The sequence below is a fragment of the Emydura macquarii genome, unplaced genomic scaffold, assembly GCF_026122565.2.
Source record: "Emydura macquarii macquarii isolate MOO-44397 ecotype Brisbane River unplaced genomic scaffold, CSIRO-AGI_Emac_v2 contig_1263, whole genome shotgun sequence".
NCBI classification, from domain to species: Eukaryota; Metazoa; Chordata; order Testudines; family Chelidae; genus Emydura; species Emydura macquarii.
In genome coordinates this window covers 9,549,370-9,571,680 of record NW_027131400.1, presented here as the reverse complement: position 1 = coordinate 9,571,680, position 22,311 = coordinate 9,549,370, and the positions used below count along the sequence as shown (strand labels likewise).

Here is a 22,311-nt window from a genome sequence, read left to right as displayed (position 1 = left end):
ACTGCTGCTTTTTATAACTTGCTTTTACTATTGTAAATACGTTTCAATTCTGTCTTACTCCTCACAAAAAGAGAAACAAAACGTCTACACAGAAAAATATTTTTATTTTGTAAAGTTAGTATTTAATTCTTTCACAGGGAAAGATGTCTGAATAGTTCACCCTTCTTTCCATTCTGATCTAAGTTTCAACCTTTTGGGGTTCAGGACCCATTTGTAAACCTTGATGGCCTATCACACCCCAGTAGCTTTAATGCAAAAATAATCTGGTTTACTAAATATTTCTTACTCTCAATATTATATCTACATTAATATAATATGTACACCATGCACACCATAGCAGTGGCTTCTGAGGCTCCTGTCCCATGTGGCTGACTGGCCTCTGCTCCAGCTCCAGACACTGCGACCTCTGGAATTGGAGTGCAACTGACGTTTGGCCTTGGCCCCCTAAATGGGGGGCCAGCCAGGCCAAATTTGTGAGTAGCATTGCGGTTCCACCGTCTCTCACTCAGCGTGGGGGCAGCTGGGCCAAACCTGAGCAGTGCTAGAATCCAGCACACCAGGTTGCAATGTCCAGAGGGGGGAGCCAAGCCGAACCATCCTCATGGGACTTGGGCCACAGGAGCTGCTGGTGTGGGTGAGTGCAGTGTGGGCCCTGCAACACCCCTCACCAAGGCCTCCCTCCCTCACCATGGGCAGAACCGGACCCCACCCAGGTCGTCTCAGCCCATCAGGAGCAAGACTTGAGTTCTGTTCCACCCCAGGCCTTCCACATGACCCTTTGACAAATTCTGCTGACCCACTTTTGGGTTGCGACCCATGGGTTGAGAAACCCTGATTTAGATCATCTAGTGTTCAAACAGCAAAATCCAGAGGGGGCTTGAGGCATAGTGGAAGTGCACAAAAAGGTTATCCCTCCCCTCTCTGCAAGTCAGAGTCTCCATTGGTTGGGTGCACTTGTCAACTGGCCACCTCATTGGGTAGCCTGGTGAGAGGCAGTTCTTTTATGAGGCCTTTTGTGTGGGGGAACGTCCTCTACATCCAGGCCACCAGAAAGCAAATGGTTCAGAGGTTAATTAAATAAGAATAGCAAGCTCTTTGTGGTAGGGAACTTGTCTCTGACACACCACTAGTGCTAAGAAAACAACAGCTGTGAGAATTCCTGACCTACAGTCTCAAAAAGTGCCCACCAAAATATAAAAATATATGCAAACTAAAAACAGCGAAACTGAAGGTAATTGAACAGAAATCTATTATACATGTTACATTATCTGTCTATATTAAGGGGTTCTGCATATTTTTTTAAACGTGAGCTTTCAGGTCATGTGGTGATATCAGCAAGGGTAAAATAGCACTTGTCACATACTTTTTTTTTTTTTTTTTTAAAGAAAACTTACCTTTATTATTTTTTCTTTCCAGCTTCCTTTTATAGTTGTGGATTGCAGATTCTTGCTCCGAAATGTCCAAGCACACACTATGCTGGCATTATTACAGCCATCACAGAGCGGCACAGGACCCTGAAGTAAATCCACAGGACAGGCAAGTAATGGGGTTTTTATTTTTTTAAAACTATAACAGCTGCAATTAAAATTATTTTATGCTTTTTGATAATAGGAAAATGAACTTCGCAAACCAAAAGCTCAGCCTTTGTTCAACCTCTGTCATAGGGTAAAAGGTGGAAGTTTGCTTCCTTTCTGTGTTAGCTGATTTCATTAAATGTGTATATTGTATATGAGAGGCTAAAAATGCCACGAGAGAGAGAAAGTATCTTAGTCTTTTGCTCCAAACGAGAGAATGAAAGCACTGCAGTGTCTGGAGTTGTTTAAAATGGAAACCAAGTATAAAAGTTGTTTTGCTAGACCAAATGAAAGAGGATGATTGAGGTAAAATGGATCATTGACTTGCATTACTAATTGTAATGTAAAGCAGCAAATGGCCTTTTTCCACGAGGAATTATTTTAAATATGTAGCTGGACTTCTAACTAGCTACTTATATAAACTACTACTTATCCTACTATATCAACTAGCTATCGTATGCTTCCAAAGCGTTTGTATAAGAAATTACATATGGTAATAAGGGAAAAGGGAAATGCAGTTTTCAGGAAAGAGATCTGGGTAGACATGCTCTCTGTTACTAAGCACTCTTGGAAAAGGATAAAAAAGAATTGAGTATAGAGAACAAGGTTTGTAAAAATCCAGACAGTGAAGTAAGGGGTAGTCTGAATGAATAACTGGTGGAACATTACCATTTATGTAGACACACACTTCTGAAGTGAATGGAAGCATGGGAAAGGGCAATTTACCATACTCTTTGATGGGGAGAAATATTACCAGAGGGAAGAATCCAAATGAACGGCAAATATTTCTTGGTCAGCCTGACTTTTCTGGTTAGCTTTAAGGGGGTTGGGAGCAGAGGAGAGAAAGATCATGCTACAATTATCCTCCCAGATTTTTTAAAAAACAAGTTTGACCCTGATCCCGCATATACTTTACCCTATGTGAGTACCTCTATTGGCTCCAGTGAGACTCTTTGTGCTTAACAGTGAGACTGTTTGTGTGGGTTTGCATTTTTTTTAATCAGTCTTGAGACTCTTCAGAAATATCTGGGTGCTATTCAGTCAGAATAAAGGGGTTCTCTTGTCTCTGGCTGCTGCTAAGTCTTTTGAAAGACTAGCCTGCCCCTTTTAAAAATACTATTTTGTGTTCTTGTGGATTGGTTTAATTGATAGGTGGAAGTTACTTACAAAAAGGATTGTTGGATTTCAAATCCAGGTGCTTTTCTGAGACTATTAAAACAAGGGATGTGTGGAAGTAGGGCTAGAGGATACAATCTAAGGTATCCAAGGGGCACTTCACTTTGCAAAGGGGATGAATATGCACTGAGGCACAAATGAGAGTTGTGACTGAGTGAGGAAAGTTGTAAATGCAACTTTTTTTGTGTGCCCAACGTTGTAATATTTAGGAAAATTCAAAGCCAACCCATTCTTGCTGTGACCAGAAACGAGCAACCACTCTGGCTGTAGTCCCAATATAAGAAATCAAATAATTCATACATTGATTCAAGTGTGACACTGTCTTATTATTCCATCAGCATAACACGTGTATGCCCGGAAGAAGCACAAAAAGATTGAACAGTACCCACCAGATTCAGCTGCAGTTGGTCTATTGTTTAGAATAGAGTAAGGAAGTCTGCATTTTAAACAAAAGTTAAAAATGAAATCTGACCCTTCTTGGTGGCTGTACATCAGCAGGAAGATCCCAGGGATTGACATAATGAAATTGGTATGTTGGTTAAAGGAAAAAATATTTAAAGACATAAGAAAAACTTTTTTTTACTGTTAGTTAAGTGAGGTCCTGTAGTCATAAGATATCATTATATACTTGATGCAGGAACTGACAGTAATAATTGTGCATTAATATAATTTTTGCACTTCATTTCTGAGTTTTTTCTAAAGATAAAAACTATTTAAGATAGGGCTAATGCTTAAGCTGTTAACATATGCTGACATTTTTAAACACTTGAAAGAGTTTAAGCCACATATAGCTCAGTTCACTCTAAAAAACAACTGGTCTAAAGTCTGCATTGTGAGGTTGCACTTTGTTTCCCAATAACTCATGTAAAATTTGCTCAATTTACAAGATAAAAAAAACTAAACAATCAATCAACTCTCCCCTCTCAAACCCTGCCAGACTCGCAAACTCAACCTGGGATCTGAAAGTCAAGCTGTGTTCTTTCCATCTTATTAACTATGGCCAGTAATGAATTGTGCAGAACAATTTCTGTCCTGTTACACCTGTACACCTCCAATGTCTTTTTCTACTTTCTTTCATCCTTGACAAGTTCCTTTGACCTCAGTAGGGTGAGAATATAGTCTTGCAACACTCTCACTTGTAACAATTCTTTTGATTATGCCCCAAGCCAGTATGGAATCCTGCCAATTCTTCTATAGCACTAGTGATTCTGCAATACTGACAGGAATAAAAAGCACTCCAAGTTTATCTTACTAAAATAGTTAGATATTACTGAAAGAGACGGAGCAAGTCTGTTGAGTAAGAGAGAACAATTTTTACAGAGTTACTTTTGAGACTATACCCTCATGTAAAGAGCATCTGGCCCTACACTGAAAAGTGAACATGTACAACAAAACAATAGTGCACTTAAAAAACAAAACAAAAAACATGCATGCAAGATCTTACAACCTTAAATACATGAAGTATGATCTAGTGCTTATTATCAATTTTTATGTTTGTTTTTTTAATGAAAGCAGAATGCCTTATGTTTTTATGCAAGCGATTTGCAATTTAAACTAGATGTTTTAGATTTATGCATGTAATTAATATGATTGGATAAAACAGTTGTGTGTACAGTTTTGCATGTGCAACTGCCTGTGTACAATTCTAAAAATTTGGGCCTTAATATTTTCTAAATTGTTAATGTTTTTGTATTTACATGTATTGTAAATTTCTTTTAATTGGCTTATAGAAAGTAACATGGCAACAATTAATTGGAAAGGAAAAAGGAGGAAAAAGAAACTCTCTTTTTTGTTTTTATTTTGAATCAGTGACATTTTGCATACTTAAACTGTATACCCTTACTGTTACGACATGGGGAAAAAAGTGTGCTCCAATATAGAATAACACATCCTGCTAAAAACTTTAATGCAACAATTCATGGTAAATTTGGCCACTTTAAATCACATTTAATGTGGTCAGTCTATCTTTAGACAAAGGCTTTCCTACAGAAGTGTCCTAACTTTGTATAGTAAACATTTACCTGAGCAACTAAGGAGTGCAGAAAACAGTTATTTCAGAAAGTTCTTACTGCCAAGAAAATGGTTAACAACAAACTATATTGCTGGAATGTTAGCAACATTTTCATATGTGACAAATTAACACACTGACTATGGAATATATTAGAAACCCTCAGAATTTGCTTTCAGGCTAATGGAAAATAGGAACACAATAATTTTTTCCATGAAACAGAGCCGCTGGTTGGCTACACTATAGATTTCTTCAGTTATAAAACTACTGGTTATAAAGAGGAAAAAAGCTCCTTGAAATTAATGACTAATACTGCTAATGAGTGGCTTATTCAGTGCTAATTGCCTGGGAATCGTCCACTGGAAACGACAATAATTACAGAGATTACTGCCTAAATTATTTCCAGTTACAGTAAAATTCACTAGAGTACAAGTATTCTTGTCCTTATTTTTGAGCAAGTTATGGTGCAACCTGAACTTTTTGCACGCAAAATTAACAAAAGTCGTCTTATTACAATAATGTAACATTTAATTCTTGCACAGACTTTAAAATTGGGTAATAAAGGTGAAATCCTGCCCCTAATGAAGACAATGGGAGTTTTATCATTGACTTCAGTGGGGACAGAATTTCACTTTCAATCTTTTAATTTTATTCAAAAGAAACAAAATTCCATTTATCTACCACAAGAGGGAGATAGCTGGTTTTACTATCTGCATTTTTACCCACATTTCCTAAAATGATGAGTGGTACAGATATGTGGACTAGTATTGAACAGTTTAGTAAAGAAATTATGAAGCTTCTCAATTGTTTTAAACTATTGCATGCTAGCAAGATGAGAAACCTCTACTGGATTTATTTTGCAAAAGATAAGATTGCCTGAGGGCATCTACAAGATCTTACAGCAGGAATGGTGGTCACTTACTAGAAAATAAACAAAAGCAGCTATGCAGGCTTGGACCCGGCTCTAGGAGATGATTAGTGAGCAATTATATTAGGAGGACGGTATGTAGATGCCTGCAGCAGAATTAGATGTCACAGGTTACAGCTGGTATTTTTGTGGAATAACATATAAACAAAAGCTAATAGATTAAGAAGCAAACAAATCCTGAAATCACCTCCTTATTGATGAGGAAGCACTATCTAGTAGTTAGAGGAAGGGATTGCAATTCAGTAATGCCAGATCTTATTCTCAGTTCTTCTACTGAATAGCAGAGAACCTTGGAACCAAGGCTAGAACCAGAGAGTATGTCTATGTTGCAAATAAAAAAACCCATTGCTGGCCCCTGCCAGCTAACTCAGGCTCATGGGGTTGTTTAATTGTGTTGTAGACTTTTTGGTTCAGGAACCCTATGAGGGGAAAGGCTAGTTGTGGATGTGTAGCTGGAGTATAGACGTACCCAGGGGCCTGAGGCATGTAACTTCCTCTTTAAAAACTGCAGCTTGATGCCCCTAGGATGAGAATTTTATGCATGTCTTCCATTCATCCATACCCGGTGGTAAAGGCACTCACTTGGAAAGTGGGAGAGCCAATTTCAAATCCCTCTCCTGCCTGATTTGAAGCAGGGACTTGAACCTGACTCTCCTACATCCCAGGTGAGTGCCCTAACCATTGGGCTATAGAGTCACTCATGCTCTCTGGCTCAATGAATTATTTATATAAAGGGAAAAGTTCCACCAGTAGAGCTTGAGGAGCAATGCCAACAGCATTAGTGTGCTCAACTGGGAGGTTGGAGACTTGGGGTCAAGTCCAAATCAGACAGAGAAAGGATTTGAAAACATGTTGTCCACTTCCCCAGTGAGTGCTTTAACCACGACACTATTGGATGGCTGGACATGCATGAAATTCCAAAGCTGTCTTTTGTGCGGAGCCTGATCCTGCAGGTGTTCTCAGAGAACACCTTGGGGGTTAGGCCCTACAGGTAAGAGACAAGAGAATGCTAGTTTGAGAATGCCACTACTGTTTAGACATGAGCTAAGTCTCTGAGCAGCTTGTTTGCTGTGGAGTGGCCCTAGGACTTCCGAAGCCTTATGCATATCTATTGGCATATCTTAGGCACTAGCTGGACTTTAGGCACAGGGTTCCCTCTTGATCTGCTCCAGCTCCCTTGCCTCTGGAAACCACTATGCATAGTTTAACAAGCAAGAAATGGAGCCACATAAGAATCTTCCAAATGGAGAAATAGGAGAGTTCATTCTCTGTCACTGCCTAATAGCATGGGAGACAAGTAAACCAGATAGGGAATCAGAAATGGTGTGCTGGCTTGTGATTAAGGGGTGTGTGCACGCAGTAACAAAAGTCCCCTGGACGAATTGGGTCCTATATGAATGCGGAGGCCTACGATCCACCACATTTGCAAGAGAGTAAGGTTTGGAGAGACAGTTGAGATACAGACAAGAGCAACTTTTTCATGTCCCTTACAAAGTATGCAGTCTCTAATGAATATTCAGAGGATAAAAGGGGTATCTATCCTGTAGTGGGGAAATAAACAGGGCTAGTATCTAGTCAGGCTCATGTTGAAAGGTAACATGAGATGTTGTGCTTTCCAGCCTGTAGTTGAAAGTTTAGTTAGGGAATGATAATCACAGCTCAGGGGGAAGGAGAAAAGCACTGAAAATTATGTTATTATTTAAGTATTTCTGGATTTTTTGGGACATTTTAGTATTGTTTCCACCATGTTCTCAGTTCAGAACTTTCAAACTGTTGTAATAACAATATTCTACATCTATATTAAATATTTATCATACCATCAAGAAAACTTTTCATTTGGAACTAACTGACCTTCTTGTCCACTGAAAAGGCATGGAAAACCAGAACCTTACCTGTAAATCAGGTTTCTACAATGCCACTCCAGCCATCTGGTTTGTCACTGTATTTATGCTCTGCAGGCACATGTAACTGATTAGCATGGTAATTTTTTTGGCCACATTTAAGGCACATGCTGTTTCTATCATTCCCTCAAATTGCTATCATGATTAGCTTATCAGACAAACTAGACAAATTTTCTTAGACTAATTTAGTCATCCACAACAAAAAAGGGGGGAAGCAAATAAAAAACTGACAATATTTCCAGGTGAGCTTTCCAGAATTGTCTATATAATAAATGAAACCTCATTTTATAGCGAAGGATTAAGACTGGGATTTTCAAACGTGGGTGACTTAAGCATTGAAAGCTAATGGGAGTTGTGTGTTTAAATTCTGTGGGCACATATGAAAAATTCCACCCTAAGTTTCCTTTCTCTGCTCAATTTGTATACCAATTTAGAGCAGCAGTGCATATAAAATAAATCCATGTAGCACAAAAAATGTTGCTTGTCCTGAAAGACTTCTGAGGGCCATACAGCTATCTCACCTGAAGTCATAACATCTAATTTGTAATAATGCTTGCTGAAGCAGAGAATAAATTTCCATGTAACTGTCTTACTCATTCTTGAAGAGGCAGACATTTTTCAGCCCATTTATCTAGCTGAATGATCTTCACATCAAGCATGTTACAGCCTCTCCTATTGGCTTCCTTAACGCATGAAGTAGTCAGTCAGCTCTGGAGGCTTGGATGATTTCCCTTGTATTATATTTTGAAACATTTTTTTCCCAAGTTGAATTTTCATTCTAATTGAATCTGAATTTTAAAGCTTCTCTTTATTAGAAGGGGAGAACAAAGTGATGGTAAACAGATGTTCTTGTTTATACATCATTTTGTAAAAACAAACTCGGATTAGTTTGATCTCTACCTTATCACTGAACTGAAAGGAAATGTGCATGAAAGAACTACTAATTGCTCCAAACCCTTTGATGATGAGATGCATATTATGAAGCTACTTGCAAGGGCAGAAATTTTATAGACAGCAGCTACGGTAGCTAAAGACTCAAAAAAAGGAGAGCACATTCCAGCAGCAACTTTATGTTGTATGGAATATTAATCTTTCTTACAGTAGCTTATTTTAGATGTTAGCCTGAATAACATCTTAAGAGTTGAATGAGTAAACTAGGGAAACCTTAGAGATGTGTTTTAACACAGCTAAATGCAAAGTCGTATCTAGAAACAAAGAACGTAAGTCACACAGAACAGGAGACAGTATCCTGGAGTGGAGTGCCATTGAAAAGGATTTAGGAGTTATGGTAGATAACCAGCTAAACATGAGTTACCAGTGTGATGCTGTGAATAGAAAGGTTAATGTGATTCTGGATGCATAAGTAGAGAAATGTCAAATAGGAGTGGGGGGGTGATATTTACCTTAGCATTAGTATGTTATATTAGTGAGATCATTACTGCAATAATGGATCTAGTTCTAGTGTCCACACTTCAAAAGAAATGTTGAAAAATGGAAGGAGGCTCAGAAAAAAAATTACAGTTATTTGAGGTCTGGAAAATAGGAGTCAGTGAGAATTTAGAACTTCTATTTATTAGGTTATTGAAATTAAGGTTATGGGGTAATTTGATCTTTAAGTACCTACACAGGGAAGAGATTTCTGATAGTAGATGGCTCAACTAGCTGAAAAATGTGTAATGGGATCCTATGGTTGAAATCTGAATCTAGACAAATTCAGGCTAGAAATGAGGGGCAATTTTTTAAGTGAGGGTAACCAACTGCAACGACTTCAATAGGGATCATGGATTCTCCATCACCTGAAATCTTTAAATGAAGACTGGGATCTCCCTAAAAGACTTGCTATGGTTAAAGCAAAGTTTGGACTTGATGCAGAGATTGCAAACTGAGGCGTAACCTGTGTTGTGCTGGTCAGACTACATAAGCATATTGATGCCTTCTTAAAATCTTAGGTGACCTGACAATGAGGAAGCAAGGATGTAATTGGGCTGGTTGTGCCAGTTTTTACTTTTTTAAAATGTGTAAATGTGGCCAGCATGGTGATTGGGAAAAAAATATATCTGTTTTTATTCTTCATCATAGAGGAAGACTTGGAAGAGGAAAAAAAAAGCTGATTTTCAAACAAACCGTCTGGGGACAGTGAATCAAGGCATGAAACAGGTTTTGGGGGTTTTTTTTTTACCACAGGAAAATGGGAAATTTAGAGAGAAAATGGCCATAGGATTTGACAGGAGCCTTGAGAGGGAAATACCGAGAATGGATGGCGGAATTGTCACCTGTGAAAGAAAAGGGTGGGATGGGCAAGTTGGAAAAAAAATATGAACCTTTTCTTTTTGCAAAGTTTGAGGTATTTTGAGCAGAACTGGCTCCAACAGTTAGCACTACTTCTCTTTCTCCTAAAATTAGAATACCAACTGAGGCTTTCTGATTTGGTCAAAAATGCTAGATTATAAAATATATATGTGAACAGTATAAACCCTTCATTTTCTGCTAGAATTAATGAGTTGGGTTCTATACCTTCTCCTGCAGAACATCAGGTAAAAGAGCCAATCCAGCACTCTTTACTGAATTACGTTAGTTTTGAAGTACAGTAAACAGAAACTTTGCTTGAATAAGGAGCACATGGTGAGGGTGAAATTTAAAATAGGACAAGTACTATTATACTAAGGAGGTGCCACTACAATACTCTAGTTTAATTCTTGCCTTAAGTACAAATATTGTAGTTTATGGTTCCTAATCTTGCAACACTAGCAGAAGAATGATTTCTTCTACATAGTTACAACTAAATATAGTAATTCACTGAACTGAAACATTTAATGTTACCCTTTTTTTGGGGGGGGGGGGGCAGGGGGAGGAAGAGGGAAGTCTAGTCTTTTTGAACTGCTCTAAGAGATTTTTGGAGCTTGACAGTTGAATGTTGACATACTTGTAGATTCTAAAAGTAATACATACTGTTTTTAAACTAAGAAAATATAAGCTGTTGCTTCAAGTGGTAGTCATAGCCATTTTCCATATACAGCAAATATTACGGCGTAAAACTAATTGGAAAGCTTAGCATGCCAGTATTTAATGTAAAAAAGTTAATCCATTATTTTTGCTGAAGGAATCATACAATAAATTTGATGTTTTTAACTTAGGAAAAGCAGAGAACTTTTCATCCAAAAGGATAGCCTTACAACTGTCAACAACACAGTTCAGTACTTCACCAGCTGAACTGTAAGCAAAAACTAGCCCCTAGAACTTCTCAGACTATGGGAAATCTGCAGAACTCCGTTGTTCCTGCATACCTCCCTGGTGTTCTAGGACATGAACTGCTCTCCTGGCTGCCCTTTCAGCCTTGAGGAAACCCCTCTTGGCTACTGCCCTATGTAATCCTGCCTCCTCTCTCCCCAAAAATCTACTATTCAGTTGCTAGGGTGAAATTTTCAAAAGCACTTGTATCAGCCTAATCCTACTTCCCTTAAAGCATTCAGTAAAATTCCTACTGACTTTATTGGAAGCAAAGTTAGGCAATTGCATGTTATTTTGAAAATCTCACCCCTAAACTATAACAGCAGAAGTCTGTATACATGTGCAAAAGTTTCACAAGTTATTGATAACAATTTTATATAAGTATAAAATTTGTGCTTAGAAAATAGAAGCAATGCTGGAGTCACTTGCCCATGATCTATTCCAGGGGAAGAAAATTGGCCAAGGATTTCAGGAGTGGAGTTAGTGAGGAGTAGGGAAACAATTAACTGCTTCAACAATCACTACGTTACCATCTTTCCCCCCCCCGCTGCCAAAAAAAAAAATCCCACGGTATACTTCTGTTGAGAAATCTTTAACTGAAGCTCAAGTTCTTTTGGCCCGCTATCTTAATGATCTAACAATATATGATATGTTGCTTAATATATTTAATTCTGCATCAAGTTGCTCCAACCCCATTTCCAGCTCTAGGACTTCTGCTTCCACATTTACATTTTTAAATACAAATATTAGTAGAATGTGTATTCATAACAGAAGTTACAGGTAAAAATGAAGGTCAGGCAATGAAATATTTTCAATTGTGTACACATTGAGGGCAACGATATTGTTAAAATGAAAACAAGTGGTGTCGTTGATTTTTATTCTGGTAGCTGATTGGAGAATAGTATTGGATGTGAATGCTGCTATAGTTTCAGATTTCCTTGCCTTAGTGTTCATGTTGTGAGAAAAACTCAACTGGCCTACCTTAACTAAGGTTTGTGTGAATTATATATCAGAAATAAACAATTTGGCATAAAATCCAACAAATGATTCTTTATAATACAGTGGATCCCTCTTCTCCCCTACTCCCAAAGGCAGCATGGGAGGAAAGTGCTGGAGTTAGGGGAAAGCAGAATGGAACTCATCTAAATATACATTTGATGAAAGATTATAAATAAGTTTAATTTGATTCTAGGCAGTCCTGTCTCAAACAAAACGTTTAAAAGATCATGAATCTGAATCCAGAACAACTGTTACTATTAAATTTTATTTGCAGGAAAAATAAAGAGAAAAAGAAACTAGTTAATAGCATTTGAACACAGGTGAGTGGCACAACTTCCAAACCTAGATCCTAGGGAATTACACACATGCTTAAAGTTTACTCAAAAGCAATGCTTTTGAAGGTCAATGAGTCTATTCACGTGTGAAGTTAAGCACACACAGAAACCTTTTCAGATTCAAGATTTTGAGATTATTTTTAGGGGGAAAAACAACTTCAGTTAGCCATGTTCTGAGTGTATAAGTGTCCCCCAAATTGTAACAGAACAGAAGTTCTGTATATTCTCTCTCATTTCCTTGTATAGCATATCCTTTTAATAAAAGAAAGAAAAAAAAAACAGGATCAGATAGGTACTGCAAAAGTAGTCAGACTCTCCTGCCCATGTTCTCTCCCTTTTCAAAGTGTCTATTTTAAGTAAGTGCTAAACTGAAATACCTTATATCAAATAGTTAATACATCTGATTGCTCACCCAAGCTTAAACAATAGCACAACTTGACAAATAGAGTAAATTAAATAGCACTTTGATAATCTCACAATCAACATGAAATGAATTCAACATTGCAAATTGCCTAATATTTTGTGTGCTACTTTAACCCAAGTTATTAATAATAATTGTAATCCAAAATAGTGACAGATGAAGAATATTCTAAAATAAAGTCTCTATTTACATAAAATCAAAACCTGAATTACTTTCACAATGGTTAAACACCACCATACACTCTTTAGGACAGATCCTCGGTAAAAGTTCTCATAACTCCATTCAAAGGAGGTGACAATTTAAACCAAGTGAGGATCTGTCCCATATGCTGGTAGGAGCAATAAAAATTTAATTTTAATGAGTCAGAATAGTGAATGCCAATGTGTCAAATTAGATATTTGCTTCAGAGCTTGTCAAAAGTAATTGCACTACTCTGGAGTTATGCAAAGACTTGAAAAACTAAGTGAACAGGAAAGCTCCATGAACAAAGGACAGAGGGTGAACACAGTAGGGTAGATGAATCAACATTAAAAAAACCCAGACCTAAACATAACTTACCTGAAAGTGTTTGAAGTCTGCTAGAGAACAACATTCCTCATATTCTCATTTTTTCCTTAAAGGAAGAGTCCACTTCTCAACAAAACACAGGCACCATTTTTACAGAGCTCCCAAAGAGACAATGTACCCATGCTTCCCTATGGCATATTTACATTTATACTATCAAATACTATTCACAGAGCCGTATAGTGCATGACCTTCATAAACAAATGAAGTCATGTATTCCAGCTCCATTACCACCACGTGGGAGAAGGAATGTTTGCCACTTGGAAAAATGGCAAAATCAGTGGGGAAACAAGTGTTTTCAGGCTTCTGGAATAGTACAGAAAATAGATCAAAGCTTAAAATTGGATTTAAGAACATTGTATTTACTGCTATGGATAAGAATTCATGCATTTAGTCACAACTATTTAACAATGACATTTTGAAACTCTTAGTTTATTGTAGAGTAAGATGACCAAACTATTCACATTTGACATGCAAGGTGGAGTTTGAGGAGTTTAGCAAAATATTATATTTACATTTATATTCCTTGCTGATTCTTGGTTGAGTTATTGGAGTCTGGCCATTTGATGTACTTTTATCAAAAATGTTGGGTCATATCCTGACATGCTCAGGAGCAGTAGCCTAACAGATGGCATGAAGACCTGTCTTAGTTTAACAATACTTCTCAAGACAGTTTCCTGAAATTTTCTTTTTCTGGAACAGCATCTACTTTCTCTGAAGTCTGAGACCCAAATCCAGAGATAGCTGCGTTCAACTGTAAAACCAAAGCGAAAGAAATGCATCTTTACACAATGCAATGGCAGCAGCTGTTAGGCTATTGTAAAGTAGTCGCACCTCTTACAGTCTCTTCTGTTATGAATCCTTTCCCTTCCCAAACTCAGTTTCTTCTCATGTCTGTAACTGGGAGCATTTATAATTTGAGTCTTTAAAGAGCATCCGATACCACCAAGTTAAATACCACCTTATTAAAAAGAAGCTGCACTGAATTACATATGGAATAGTAAAAGAAAGATGACTCAGTAAAGTACCCTCTAACTTTTTTGTTTGAGTTTTACAGCCCCTGTCAGATAAAAAAAAAAAAAGCAAAGCTTAATATTTCACTTTTCATGATGGTACATTTAATTGTTTTTAGTTCTATAAAAATTTTCACAGTTTACTTATTTTTAAGTCATCTCAGTCCTGCTGGTTGCACTGTGGATAAAAACAAGTGCAGTCTGTAATGATACATCACCAATAGCTGCCAGTTAAGAGAATCAATTTTGATTCTGGAATGAGGGTTTCGGTATTCTTGATGTTAAGCAGACAGTACAGAAGAATTCTGCAAACATTTAAGGGCTATTTCACAGGGCTTTTTAAGGGCTGTTCCCTAGCACACGCACTCAAGCAAAGCTCCCATTATTTGGGAGTGACAACTTTGCAAGATGTATTGAGTAGCGCTCTCAGCAATGCACACACACACATATGCATGCGCAGACACACCTGGAAAAAAAAATCATAGGGTATGTGAAACTTACAATTACCAAGGTCATTTTTCTGAAATTTTATGAAGCAAACTTAAAGTGTTGCACTTTAAAAATGACCTCACACTTCCTTTATTTTAGTAAGCTTTCACCCATAATCTACATTTAAAATCCAGCATAATAACTAAGATTAAACAAATACTGATGCTTCCAACCATAATGCCTCAAGTATTTTGAAAGTTTTCAAACATTACTACAAGCATAACAAGTCACATTATGGGCTTTTCTACACATGGTGTTATCCCCTATTTATTCTGGAAATAAGAGCGTCCAACCCCACGTGTAGATAAGTCCTAAAAAAAGCTCTCATATAACTTGTAACATATTACCCTCCAGGAGACAAAAAATGGTAAAAAGGCTCTCGTAGGCAGAGATGTTAATCTTGGATAAAGAAAATAGTCAAAAGAGAGTTATAAATGCAAAGGGACAATTTAAGAGTGAAATGTTATGGTACATACTGAACTCAATTATCTAATCATACAAACTGAATTTGATTCATTACTAGATATACACTATTCTAAAAATTAGAAAAAGGCGTCTTTGCATTAATTTAATTACCTAATGTTTATGTGCATGTTAAACTTTACTTGCAAGAAGACAGATTTATTTGCTATAATCCATAAATTTCTTATTTTGTTTCCAAATGTGAATCCTTTAAAATGTTTTTTAAAAAAAAAAAAAAAAGAAAAACCAAAAAAACCCCACCATGACTACAGACATTTATCATTCAAGAGCTGGTTTAACAAATTAAACTTTCCAAATACAATACATTAGTTTCCTGAGATGGCTAAAAATCATGTTTCACTTATTTTACACTAGAATTAACAAAAAGTTGTGCACAAAATCAAAGTTTAACCCTAGCATACAAGCATTATATTTACAGAATGATTAATTCACTATATTTATTTATTTGACGAGTACACCTTAACAAAAAGGCCTAAAATAACTTTTTTTTACATTACAAAACAAGGATTTACAAAGATTTTTTTTTTGTTTATTTGTATTTCCATACTTCATTCTAAAAACGTTGAAACATAAAAAAATACCACATCCTAAAGGAGTTAACAATAAAAGTTAGGTTAACAATCTGGCATGGAAGAGGTAAATATATCGACACCTGTTTTAACAGACACAAATCAATTGCTGGTGATTAAAGAACAGCGTTCTTCAAAGCTGGTAGGCACTTCCTTGTAGCCAGAAATGTATATTATCCCACCACTACTTTTCCCTCCTGATACATAAAAATATCCGATGCAGTAAAAAAAAAAGTCAGATAAAAGGGTGGACATTTGTTCAAATAAAAGCATTAGCTAGGGTCTTGATTACTGTTCATCTTTTGTAAGTGTAAAGATTTTGTCCCAAAGTTTTCCTGACAGATGGAGTTATTTGGCTTTTAGAAATGTTAACTGAAATACCTCCCTTTTTTACCAGTATATGTTGTTTGCTCATTGCTGTATTGTTGGTTTATGTCTGTAACAGAAACTGGCTCAAGGCCAGCCCATGGGTCCTCAAGCATTGAAGGTCTGTAATAGTTTTCCACATCATTAGACACTCTTTTCTCTCTGCCATGCGCTGTACCAAATGGAGTAGATGTCCTGGGTGATCCCTTTGGAAGAAAACCATCAGGTAAAGAAACATTTAATAGACTAATTAAAACGAAAAGTTTTCCTCTAAAGTAGCAGACCTTTCAAGTTCCATTTGCTAGTGATAATAACCACTGCCATAGAAGAATTTAGTTTGTATATCAATTTTTTCTTGGGAATAGTGATGTACTAGTATATAAGAATAAGCTTGTCTAAAGTAAATGTTCACTTCATATTGGTATATAACTGTAGAAAGAAACTACTGAGACTATTTTTAATAGACTGCACAGGCCCAAAAGCTGAGCAACAAAACAAGGAATAGATAAGGTCAGGAAAGTTTACAAAAAGCCATTTACAAAGAGCAAAATCTAGACTTTACAAAGTATTTAAGGGCTGAGTGTTTAATCTGCACTGTACAAAGTAGACAAAGACAGTTGATCCAAGAAGCTTACAGTAAAGAACATGGTATTTAGGCTCAACCATTTCTTTTTCAAGTTTTACATAAAAGATTCCCTTCTTTGGAGAACCAAATCTGGGTATTGTTACTACATCAATCAATTAAATGCAGCCTAAACTGCTTACAAGGACTAATTGTGTCTGTTTGTGCTTCTGAAACTTGAATTTTGTCAAAGCACAGACAAGTTACATGAAAGGGACACCAACTTAATTATTCTCGCTGATTATTGTTACAATTACATAATCTAAGAGAACTATAACAAAGATGAGAGATTTCTCCCTTAATCCCCAGTTTGTTTACTTTGTGAATTTGACAGTATTAGGTATTGTTAATTTCACACTTTCTTCTGTAAGTTTAGTTTCCTTTTGCGTATATATAGGCTCTTCACATAGCAACAGGTAAGATTTTTAAACTCAAATTTGGCAGGAAGAACTTGAGATCAGACATGCGGCTCAGAAATGACCTAGGAATCTAAACAATGGCACAGAAACTATGGATACATCTACACTGCCAGGTCTGTGGCTATCAATGCAGCAGATCATGGATAATGGAGACCCGCTCAATTGATTCCAAATGGGCTCTCTGGTGGACTCCGGTAATCCACCTCCCCGAAAGGACTAAGGTTATGTCGATGGGATGGCGTCTCCTGTCGATGCAGTGCCATGAAGACACACCGCTACGTAAACGTTAAGTATATCAATGTGAGATACACAAGCTACATTACGTAGCTTGCATATCTCCTGTCGACAGCAGTTTAGACCAGGCCTATGTATCTAAAGGTACCAGACAGCAACAAGTTTTCCTTCCATACAGAGATGGTCCTTACACCTAGCCACAGAGGAGGAGAAACTGAGAATGCTGGAGACCATTTACCCTCTCAAAACCTAAATAATTCTAAAAATTTGGTGCTGCAAAGAGGTGGTCACAATAGGTAATTTTTTTTTGCAGAGAGCACCTGAAGTTTGATGGCATGGGGAGTACATCCCACAAATGGGAATATGCAGAAGCCACCTCAAAGAACATATATTTTTTCACCCCAATCTTTATTTCTCCATGTTATCACAATTAAATTATGTGGATGTGACTAGGATCTCACAGAAGAATGACTACAAGTGGAGAAGCAGAATAACAGTGATGCCACAATTTTCATATCAGCATACCAAGTCATAAGAAAGGCAGATGGAAGAAAACTATATAAACAAAAGAATAATTTTAAATTATATTTCACAAAGCTTTCCATGAAACATTAGTAGATTTACAAGTATTCCCTAGACCAAGCCAATAAAAACTAGCAAAAAAGATTGGCATTAGGAGACACTCATTTAAACATGCATATTAAGGAGCAAAGCTGTGTATTCTAGACTTCAGAAGATTGATCAAAGACATGCTTTACTTCTCTAAAATGTAATCTAATCACCCCAATCACCACCACATCCAACAAATCTTTATTCTTTTTGTAACATTCTTGCTATCATTCTCAGCATTCAGAAGACAATGAATTTACCCAAACTCAAAAACTCTGACATAATTGCATTTGTAATAAATGTTTTGAAGGGATGATGGCGTTGGAGAAATGTATTTAAAATACTAATGGGCTCGTCTAGACATAAAACCCAATCTGGAATAAGGTGCAGTATGAAGTTAGAAGAGATTAGCTATTCCTGACTAACTCCATGTGTTGATGCTATTTTGGAATAGGAGTACCGTTTTAGATTAAGCTAATTTAGAATATAGCACTCATTCTGGAATAAGAGCTTCCACACATTGCTAATAACAAATCACTATTCTGAAATAACTCCCTATCTATGTAGAAGTTCATATCTTAAAATATTAACCATGACAAGTATCTTTAACCACAAATAAGTGTTAAGTCTTTCTTATTACGGTGAGTCTGTGGGGAAAGGGAGACAAATTTCAGAACATTGTTCTAGTGGGTAATACGATCTAGTGCCACTTCTCTTAGAGATGTAGTAAACCTGTTCTCACATCAATCCTCCTTTGAATAGAAAGCCTCAGACTGCATCTACACAAGGAAAACTGCCTCTTGCTGACAGTTTAATACCGTGATTTTAAATGCAATAATGCCTAGGAAGAGAGCAATAGTCACTCCCCTTCCAAATTTCTTCTCAATTAGTGCTGAAAAAGTTTACCTGCCAGCACAGGGAAACCCAGAGTTTTCAGCCCCTTACAGAAAGCATGAGATTATTTTACCAGATTTTGCACTTCCTATAATAGTGCTGAAATGTTTTGTCTCATCTCCACATTTTTCCAACCCCCAAATAATGGCGTAATCAGGGTTAGCACCACTATCAGCAATGGGACATTTCCCTGATGGAGATGGAACCTTTGTGTTCAAAAGTCTTACTAGTGACTACTATCTCCAAAAAGTTAATCAAGTTAGCATAATAAACTGGTAGCGGAAGTACAAATACTTATGGCAGAAAACTAAGTCAAAGCTTAATAAAGAGGAAGTCCTATTCTGAGACAGGGACAGGCAATTATTCAAACTGTTTTGAAAATAAGTATAATTATAACAACATAATTCTATACTTAATACTATTTTCCTTTAAGATTGTGTCCTTTTTAGAAAAGATTATGGTAATTGAGGGTGCAAATTCAACTGTGCTCATTTTTAGTGCTTGAAAACCTCAATACTATCAAGTAAAAATTCTAAGAAATATTGTTAATAAGAATAGTCTTTTCTAGCTCCTGTTTCCAGAGGAAAGATTTTAGATGGTCTTTCTAGGTCCCTAAACTTGAGGATGACAGTAGTATTACAAGCTTTGGAGATTTTGATGTCTTTGTGTATCAGCTCTGATGGGTTTACAGGAGAAAGAAGGAATTATTCTCCCTAATGGTAACAAAATTTTGAACAGACAATGGAATCAAACTGCTTAGTACTCTTCCAGGACTCACGTGTTATGGCACCTTGCTTTGAGTCATTTTCTTTCCAGAGGTCATTATGAAATAGCTTTCCTGAACATAGGGGTCTAATCTATTATAGACACAGTCATGGGTAGTTACACTTTGCTACAATATAACTTCTCTTCTATTTATGTAGTCTGGGCTAGTGCTACTCAAACAGATACTTTTTCTTAAAATATTTAGTATCTACCACAGCATGAAATTTAAATTCTTCTAACTGCCCCCTCCACACCTTTTATTCATGTTAGCATCTTAATCCCTTCCTCCATTGCAAATTCCTACTTTTTATTCCCTTAATCCCACAAAGAATACATTGTGAACAAAATGACTTGACAAACACATAGTTCCATTACAATAACCACTCTGAAAAGGCAAAAGCAGAGTGATTTAGCACAAAGACCCATGCACAGCTTATCAGGCTCTATTAGGAGGAATGGAAATGTGTTTTCCAACTGAGCAGAAAACCAGTAATCATTTCAATAGTTAGTGGGAACTGTATGTTGTATGGCTTTGACACTCATCACTTTCTACCTGATTAAGTTATAAAATAAAAAAAAAAATAGTAAACTAATGGCTGGCTGAGTTCTCTTCACCTATATTTATAATGTCTATTGGGAATATGACTATAGCATTTCTACAGTGCATGTGCTTTCTGGTAAAGCTAGTTCTGAACCCTCTCCCCCCATTTTTTTTTTTTTTTAAAGACAAAAAGTTCGACATGAACTACAAAAATGATGACATTGCTTACCTCAGCAATATTTTACCTGTGCAGGTGTTATTTTAACAATTAACCCAATACAGAAACTAACTTCAATTCAGAGATTAGTATAGTGCTTCACCACTTTAAAACTGGAAGTTTAAAAGCCCAAAGCATTATTTAAACAGCATTTCCCCTCTCCGTGTGACATTCCTTTCACAACTAGGAAAGGTTTTCAACTCTGCTAGAAAACATGTTTTTTTTTTTTTTTTTAAAATCATGTTAGCAGCATCCCATGCTCGACTGTACCCAATCTCCCAGTTTATGTCAACTTCTCTAACAAAGTTACAAACATTCAAATTCATCTCAGCTCCTAACCCCCCCCCCCCCCCAAAAAAAAAAAAAAAAAAAACCTCAGTAAAAGCGAGAAACGGGGGAAAGCTAACGTGAGGGAGGTTGAGTTTGCATGTTGCTTTCTCATCCTTCCAATGGCAGGCTGGGGGTGGGAGGAACAGACTATCCCTGGGGTCCTCGTCGATCTCCCAGCCCTCCTCAGGGCCTGGAAGGGGATTCTGCTTTGAGTCAGCTTCCCTCCCTTTCGGGAAACGGGAGAAGGCCTTGGCTGTGCGTCTCTCTCCTCCCTCGTGTGTGTGTGTGCGCGCGCGCGCGCGCGAAGGGGCATTTATTTCACTCTGTCTTACACGGTCCCTCTTTCAGGGCGCCTAAGGGGGGGGGGGGCTGTCGCGTGTTTCCATGAGCCATTGTTCAGCTCCTCCTTCCCGCCCGCGCACCGAGGGGGCGCACAGCAGGTCCCCCCCCGCTGTGCAGGGCAGTTCCCCCCCCTCCCCGCCCCCATACCTGGTAGTGTCTCTGGTAGCCCCCCGGCGAGGACTTGTACTGCTGCGGTGCGTGCGGCGGACGCTGCTGGGCCGCGGCCGGGGATTTGCAGCCGTAGGGAGCCGAGTACCGGGGGCTGGCGCTGTGCGGCCTACGCGGGCTCTGACCCCCCGGGGACGGGCTTCCGAACCGGCCGCCCCCGCCGTGGAAGCTGTGGCCTCGGGGCGAGGGGCCGCTGCCGTAGGGCCGAGGCCGGTGGCCGTAGGGCGGCGTGTGGTGGGGGCTGCCGTAGCCCCGCGGGGAGGGAGGCATGGGGCCCCCGCCGGCAGGAGGGCTCCGAAACCCGCCACCCGGGTACGGGGGCGTGGGGGGGCGGAAGCTCTGCCGGTGCATGGCCCGGCTCCGGCTCCTCTTGCTGCTGCGCCCTCTCGGCCCGGAGCCGGAGAATGAAAACTGCGCAACCGGCCCTGCCTAACCGCCGCCGCCGCGCCGCGAGACACGCAGCAGCAGCAGCAGCAGCAGGCCCGCGCGCGACTGGTGCGACTGCGACTGCGCGTGCGCGCGCCCGCGACGTGCCGACAGGGGCCCGGGGACGCAGTTCAGAGTCGCGGCGCTTGGGGGCCGCCGGCGCGCGACGGCCGGGAGGAGACTTAGTTTGCGGGGAGGAGGCGGGCGGAGGAGCGCAGCCTGAGCGTTGCGCCACCAGCCCGCCCGGCTCTCGCCTGGTCCGTCCCACACCTCCCAGCTTCAGCGCTGCGCATAGGGTGGGCCCCCGCCCGGGGAGGGGAGGACAGGACAGGACGGAGGCGCCGGGCCGGTGCCCCGCAGCAGGGAGGGGGCAAGCTTTGGCTGAAGAAGCTGCAGTGACGGAAGCTCTCTTTTTAAGAAGGGCCCCTGCTTTTTTTACTGCTTGTTCTGCATGGACGGTGAAGGCCCGTCCCCAAAGCGGACTGTCGCCATTATTAGCCCTTCCACGGTCCTCGGGTCCAGCCAGGGCTTCCCTTGAATGGTGCCCCGTGGCTGGGGCATCCTCTTGGGACTGGCCTACCCGTATTTTATAAACCTCAGAGGCACTTAGATCAACCCCTGCTTTGAACAGATTCAGGGAGAGGAGAGCTCCCTGACGTGGGGTCCCACTGCTCCCACTCCTCCCTCCTG

At 39.0% G+C, this 22,311-nt stretch overlaps 1 protein-coding gene across 1 annotated transcript; it reads right to left on the bottom strand.

Annotated features, from left to right (window-relative positions):
- Window positions 1-14,229: 14,229 nt before the first annotated feature.
- MPLKIP (M-phase specific PLK1 interacting protein) lies at window positions 14,230-21,663 on the bottom strand. The gene is made up of 2 exons (XM_067550395.1): window positions 21,175-21,663; window positions 14,230-16,260 (listed from the first exon to the last, which is right to left on the bottom strand). Exons 1-2 carry the CDS (start codon window positions 21,544-21,546, stop codon window positions 16,057-16,059), a joined length of 576 nt encoding a protein of 191 aa, XP_067406496.1. The 5' UTR covers window positions 21,547-21,663; the 3' UTR covers window positions 14,230-16,056.
- Window positions 21,664-22,311: the final 648 nt, after the last annotated feature.

Excerpts from the sequence above, each read along its gene's own strand:
- MPLKIP (XM_067550395.1), bottom strand. The coding sequence starts at position 21,546 with ATGCACCGGCAGAGCTTCCGCCCCCCCACGCCCCCGTACCCGGGTGGC. Across the intron at positions 16,261-21,174 it reads GCTACCAGAGACACTACCAG|GGATCACCCAGGACATCTAC; the intron begins GTATGGGGGCGG and ends TTTCTTCCAAAG.